This window comes from Lactuca virosa, chromosome 8 (assembly GCF_052849685.1).
Source record: "Lactuca virosa cultivar CGN04683 chromosome 8, Lactuca_virosa_CGN04683_v6, whole genome shotgun sequence".
NCBI lineage: Eukaryota > Viridiplantae > Streptophyta > Magnoliopsida > Asterales > Asteraceae > Lactuca > Lactuca virosa.
Window position 1 is genome coordinate 151,271,957 of NC_136433.1, and position 7,360 is coordinate 151,279,316.

Sequence of the window (7,360 nt, forward strand, 5' to 3'; positions counted from 1 at the left end):
TTAAGGGTTTTTTTGCAAATTTGAAAAACATACTTAGGGTAAAAACATAAAAGATTTGTAGAAAGGACAAAAATGAAAAAAACTTGGCAAATTTTGGACATTAACGAACAAAAAATCGTCACAGGGACAAAACCAACAAAACTTGAAAAACTTAAGGACTTTTATGTCAAAAGCCCTTTTACTTAAGTCTATATTTTACTTGAGGGGTATTTTTGTCAATTACCATTATGTTACCAAATTTGTTTTGACTTTTGACCAAAATGAAAAGAATGAAAGTTTTTTGTCTACTCATGGAACTGAAACTCAAAGTTCAGCTACATAATAGGAATATAAGCAATTGTTTTTTGTCTACCACGTGTTCACTTACTAGTTTGCTTTAACAAGTGCATGTCTTTATGGTTTGTGATTAAACCAATATATTCCCGATCTCTCGATTGTTCAATCCTTAATAGTAGGTTGATAAGAGTTTATTTTAAGGATACATTCATATTTGATTCAAAATTTATCTTATATTCCACCAGCCTCATGAAGTGATTAATTCTTGCTTTCCTTATCTTACATGCAATAAATATTCATTGCGGCCTTATCTTGCTATAAAATCTTGGTTAGTTTAAGGTTGGGCCATGAATATTATAGGAAAGATCTATACTAGATTTTAAAGATGTCATACTTTTATCATATTGTATTAGCTACATCCCAATCTTCTCCGCCTTATGCTTTGAGGAGAAGTCAGGCATCTCCAAAAATGCGACTTTTACGGAGGATATAAGGGTCTGTTGTTATTCATCCTAGTATGTAGCGAGTCAAATTGTGTCTGCTTCTACGGGTCATGTCATGACGTTGGAAGACATTCATTATGTATCATAATTAAGAAAATATTTTATTCGTCCACAAATGAACTTTTAATGTTTTAGCTACAAGTTGTTATAAAAGATATATCACACTCTATAACAGTTGATCAATTCTAAAATACAAAAATAAAAGTAAAAAATTGTATGGATCAAAATCAAAGTTTTGGATTTTAATCAATGATTAGTATAGAAAAAAAAGGTTAGTTTAAAAAACTCATATAGTTAGTATTTGGTTTATAAAATATAGAGTTATATCACAAGACATTTAACAAATTAATTATCCTTTTGTCTACTAAAAACATGACTTGTTAATTACATTTTTTATAACACATTATCTAATTTTTTTATTAAATTTTAGTGTATCATTTTTGTTATGTTTTAATATATTATTTTGGTGTTAATCATATTTGTTAACAAAATAACTTGAAACTAAAAATTACAGAAACCAAACCGAAAAAATTCTAAAACCAAACCGAAAAAGATGCACACAAAGACCGTGAGACCAAACCAAAACCAATATAAAAAAAGACCGATTCAAAACTAGTATGAAAAAAAACTGGATTGTTCCGAGACTGGTTCCAGAATGACCGCCTTGAAACCAGTCTAAAAATGACCATATCCTTTTAAGACCGGTTTCAAAATGATTGAACCGTTTCAAGACCCGCATGACACCGGTTCCGGAGCGTCGATATACATCTCTAATGAGAAATGAGAATTGCAATTCCACCTTTTGGGTTGACAGTCAGGCCCAAAGTAACATTACGTGAACAAATATGAATTAGGCCAATATTGGGCTCCGGAGCCCAATAGGAATGAAACCCTAACCACTTAAATATAAGTTCCGTAAAACATCTCGTCGTTGACGAAACCCTAAAAAATCTATTATCGCCTCTTCAGAGAAACTCGTCCACCATGGTAAGCACTCTAATGTCTACCACTTTGTTCCTTCTCGTATTATCTGCAGATTATACGTGTATTAAGATTCCTATTACTACATTTTTGTATTCTTGAATTCTAGTGTTCGTATGCTCGAATTTTATAACAATATAATTTTTATTTCGGTGTTCTTGCCGTTTGTGATTTAGAAATACATTAACCTAGGTGCTAATGCATATAACCTAGATGAAAATTCACGTAGGTGTATCAATCTATACGGTTATAAACCCTAGTTTCACATGACATTGAAGTTTTCGAGAACATAAATACCTTTTAATTGTAAAACTTAGATCTTTAGCTGGCTTTCCACAACTTCAAGTCTCCATAAATCTACTGGTTAAAGGATAAAAATCAAACAGTCCCATTTGAAATAAGCAATGTTAAGTTATTAACATCAGTGCCAAAAGAGTCTGTTTATCTGTTTTTTCCTCGATAAAGTTTCAAACTTGTTTAAGTATGAGATCAAATTCTCTGAAACAAAACATGTATCCAAGATTACGAATCACTAATTACAAAGAACCTTTTATCTGTTGCTTTTAATTTGTAGGTGAATGTTCCTAAAACAAAGAAGACTTACTGCAAGTCAAAGGAGTGCAAGAAGCACACCTTACATAAAGTAACACAATACAAGAAGGGCAAAGATAGTTTGGCTGCACAAGGAAAACGTCGTTATGATAGAAAACAGTCTGGTTATGGTGGTCAGACAAAGCCTGTCTTTCACAAAAAGGTAAAAAAAATTTATATATTTCATTCTATTGTTCAACTTTTTATTTTAAACTTTTGTTCTTATATATTATAAAAATTTGTACCATTTTACAGGCTAAAACCACCAAGAAAATTGTCCTAAGGCTTCAATGTCAAGGTTGCAAGCATGTCTCACAACACCCGATTAAGGTTTGTTTTTGGCTCTATATATATCTTATATCTTTTTAATTCATATTGCTAAAAAAACTCAACATGTTATCCCCTAGTGTTAATAAAACCGTTATTTTTTCTGATTTTGGTTGAAATATAATGACTTCAATATACATAATGTTTTCAATAACATAATGTTTTCTTTAGAATTGCTCTAATTGTTGTTGATTTATTTATTTATTTTTGTTGTGTAGAGATGCAAACATTTTGAGATTGGTGGTGACAAAAAGGGCAAGGGAACTTCCCTATTTTAAGCAGTTTTGATTGCAAGTATGCAATATATTTTTGGCAGACTTTTCGATGTTATTTTTTTTCTTGTTTACAATGCAAGAATGTAATGACTTCACAGATTTTGATTGTATTTTCGTTTATTTAACTTGGACTACTCTTTAAAGTAATGCAAATTTTTTTTTCAGGGGGTGTTTGGGATTGGTTGTTTAAGTTGCTAGTTTCATTGTTAATGCTCAATTCCAACACTCTCAAAATTGGAAGTGAGGTAACACCTCTAGCCACCATAATTTATTAAGGTTTTTGTTTGTTTTTTCGAAGCTAGAACACCGGTAGTCTACGGAATACATTTGCAACCCTCTTGTAGAGGGGGTGGATTAAACGTTTGCATTCAAATTGCAATAAAAATGCAATTAGAAGTCTGTTTGTTTAAACGTGTGTAGTTTATGAAATAAACCAAAATTAACCATACAATAGCTAATGTTCATTCTAAATCAAATGTTTATTTAGTTATGTAAAGATAATTGTGAAGGCATGATTTTTAAAGATGTTTATGTAAAATAATTAGACATAATCATTACTAAATAACAATAAATAAAATTATTAAATTAACAAACATGTGTATTTTGTTAAATTTTTAAGATGATAGTTTTTTTGGTTAGGTTTAATAGATCTGGTAAATTTAATGATTTAATTTTTAATTCACTAATATTTGGTTATAAAAAATGTAACATAAAAAATAGGTATATGAAATTTATTTTGAAATTTTATAAAATGTATTTGAATTGTTTATAATATTTTTTTAATATTATTAAAACAATAACAATAAATAGAACTGTTAAATGTTTAACATGATAATAAAAGAATAGACCTAAACGAATCATTATTGTAACACGTTATCAATTATTTTTTCATATTTTTGACTTAGTTTTTAAAGTTTATTAAATCTCAATTAAAATTTTGTTATGGATTCTATCAATTTTTCAACATTTTTTTACAACCTCTAAGAATTTAACAAAAAAAAATAATAAATTATTTTCTGGACTTTATTTTAAAACTTTTGTATGATCTCATAAACATTTTTTTCCCATTGTTCTTTGATGATTGTTAGGTGTGCCAAACTCAACAAATAGTAGGGGTACAATTTACTTTAAAAAAAACACTGTTATATTGCATTAAAAGGTAGTACTAGACAAGCAGAGTCGAACCATAAAGACACGAAACAATCAGTTTATACCTCTTTGCGAAAGGTACTTTGGTCACTAAAAGTAAAAAAGGGGGGTTTTGTAAACGACAATTCAAGTAAAAGATTGAAGAAACAAGAAAGAGGATAACCAACTGAAATAAATTCAGAATTTATGAAAAGACTCCAACTCTATATATGACAATCTAGCAATGTGATTCAAAGATGACATGAAATGCACTTAATTCTACCTAAGTTGGTACTTGAAAGTGTTAACAAGCTCTAACACTTCCCATTCATCAATTGTCAAATTCAAAATAAGCTCTTTGAAAATAACATAACCTTCTAATTTAAGTCTAAACAAGCTCTTAGATAGAAATCAAAAGGTTACAATAAGCTTTATGTGAATGTTCCCAACAAACTTGATACTCCTCACAAGCTCGGGAGCGTAAGGGTGTGTGAATAAGATTTACACTAAATTTATTCAATGAAAATCAGTTTAGCGTTTGTTACTTGGTCCAATTTACAAAACAATTACAGATTTTGCAATTAGATAACTAGAATGACCTAACCCTAATTCAAATGGTCAATAAGAATTACAATTAGAATAAAACATTCGATTAAGACAAAATCAAATTCACTAGATAGAAATTGAAAGCAAACATCAAGTCATTTGATTGAAATCACAACTAAAAATTCAAAACATGAAGTTGGAGAAACTAGGGTTCTAGCCATACATGGCTAGAACAATCAACAAGTCTAAAAAAGATAAAATAATTCCCATACGAGACGTACAAATCAAAATACATATGTTTCCAAATGATTACAATCGAATCCTTGCAAAAACCTTCGAAATTGCTCTTCTCCCGTGCTCTGGAAATGAAGTCTAAGTGTGTGATGTCCCCAAATCCCAAGATAGGGTAAAAAGAAAAAACTGTCAAAATGCAGTTTTTTTGGCCGAACACGGCCCGTGTCAAAATAGAGTAAATCAACACGGGTTGTGTTGAGTGGAAATTGGCATGCCATCCTCGGGTCTTCTTCCAAAGTAAGTTGCTTAAAAATGTGAAACTGGACAAACGCGACCCGTGTCAAAATAGGCTAAATCAACACGGGTCGTGTTCAGCATGGTCAACAACTCCTTTTTGATTAAACACGCCATGTGCTCGCTTTTTGAGTGCAAATCCAACACGACCCATGCCCGCTTTTGCTTCCAAATGCAAACTTGATTTTTTCAATCTCTTTGTTTCGCATCCAATCATCCTGCCGTCTTCACTCGTGCTTCCCAACACCTCCCAAAGCGCATTTTCACCCTCGGATAACCTGGAATGATTATAAAAACGTGCAAATAAGGTTGTTCTAGAAACCAACATAACTTATAATGAAATGCATATAAAATGAAGCAAACTACCTAACAATGATTATGTGTCACTTGAATTTTATGAAATAACAAATATGGTTTAAAAACCGAAGAAATAATAAAATGCTAATTAATCATATATCTTTCTTTCTAATTTCATCAAAGTCAAGTTTCACACAATCTACATGAAAGCTTAGTTTGCAAATTTTAAAATCGCAAGCAATACAGAACTAAAAAAGAATTTATTTATTTCTAAATGAAGCATAGCAGGGCAAACAAAATGAGTTTTTTATTTGGGATAATTGCAGAAAAAACAACCAATTATACATATATATATATGCTGAAAAACCTTATATTATTCATGTTCAGAAAAATCCTTATATTATTATTTACATTTCAAATAAAACCAAATTGCTAATTTTTAGGAGAAATGATCAGCTAAAAGTATATATATATATATATATATATATATATATATATATATATATATATATATATATATATATATATATATTTCTTGATTATATGCGAAAACATGTCAGAATCTATTTTTATTTCGATTACTTTTATTTGATTGTGTTCTCCATATGGAACTATACGATTGATTTTTCCCTCCACAACTAGTCGTTTTTATCATAATTAATATCAATGTCGTATTAGAAAACAAAAATGTAAGCAACATCAGATTTGTAGTCGTCAATTTCTCTTATAAATCCGTATTTTGGTATTTTTCGAATGGTAACTATTAATATAAATGTTTTTCTGAACATAAAAATAATATAAGAGTTTTTATGCATATACATATATAATTGGTTGTGCTTTTATGTATATATCCCTTTTTATATATGTTTTTTGATTGCAAACAATATAGAATGACAAAAAAGCTAAACAAAATAAATGAAAATCTAATTCAGTCTATATTCTCACATGTGTATTATTGAAACGAAGCTGCATCATCACGACTAAAAGTATAAAATTTGAAAGATGGGTGACCTATTCAAGATACCTGTTAATCATGCAGAAAACTTGAGTTCGTTATCTTTTTAAAAAAATAACGTCGGTTAGCTAACAATTATAAGATATTCTAAAAAATTTATCATTATATATATATATATATATATATATATATATATATATATATATATATATATATATATATATATAGAGAGAGAGAGAGCTAGATTCAAGTATTTTAACTAATTATTGTGTGGATGTAGGAATCAATGTGAGTCAATCATTTCGAAACCTAAATAAGGTAAATTTTTAATGTTATCTATTAATTAATTTTAGTAATTAAATAAATATTTAATCAATCCCTTTATTTTAGGCACGATAGTTTTAGAATTAATTAAATAAGGTAAATTTTTAATGTTATCTATTAATTAATTTTAGTAATCAAATATATTTGTTCAATAATTGTATATTTAATGATGCTATTCAGACAATTATTCTATAAGAATATGTATGAATCTATATTTGCATTACAATGTTTGAATATATAAGAATCATATTATATTTCAACTCAAGGTTCAAGAATCTTGTTTTTCTACAAAAAGTTACTTCAATCAAAATATGTACTTTATCAAAATATATTCTGACATTTTCATAGAATATCGTTCTAACAGAATTGCATTCTAAAAGAATAAAATCGAGTAAAATTAAAAATTATGTTAGAATTAAAAATGAATTAATTAAAAAAAAATTAGAATTCAAAATTAAAAGAATCAATATCCCTTAAAATCTGAAATTTTCATTAATTAAACATGTGTTTCTTAATTTAAACACGTGTCTCCTAATTTAAAGATAGACAAATCATTACTTAAAATAACTAAAACCATTGGTCTACATTCATCACTACATCCACACAATAATTAATTAGAATACAATAAC

General features: G+C 28.5%; 1 protein-coding gene across 1 annotated transcript; it reads left to right on the forward strand.

The window, feature by feature from the left end:
- Positions 1-1,659: 1,659 nt before the first annotated feature.
- On the forward strand, positions 1,660-3,117 carry LOC145134897 (large ribosomal subunit protein eL42). The gene is made up of 4 exons (XM_079069704.1): positions 1,660-1,766; positions 2,335-2,514; positions 2,607-2,681; positions 2,897-3,117. Exons 1-4 carry the CDS (start codon positions 1,764-1,766, stop codon positions 2,954-2,956), a joined length of 318 nt encoding a protein of 105 aa, XP_078925830.1. The 5' UTR covers positions 1,660-1,763; the 3' UTR covers positions 2,957-3,117.
- The last annotated feature ends 4,243 nt before the right edge of the window (positions 3,118-7,360 follow it).

What these genes read in the sequence shown, in the direction of transcription:
- LOC145134897 (XM_079069704.1), top strand. An exon ending in AGCCTGTCTTTCACAAAAAG is followed by an intron (nt 2,515 to 2,606) that starts GTAAAAAAAATT and finishes ACCATTTTACAG; the next exon opens with GCTAAAACCACCAAGAAAAT. An exon ending in TCTCACAACACCCGATTAAG is followed by an intron (nt 2,682 to 2,896) that starts GTTTGTTTTTGG and finishes TTTGTTGTGTAG; the next exon opens with AGATGCAAACATTTTGAGAT.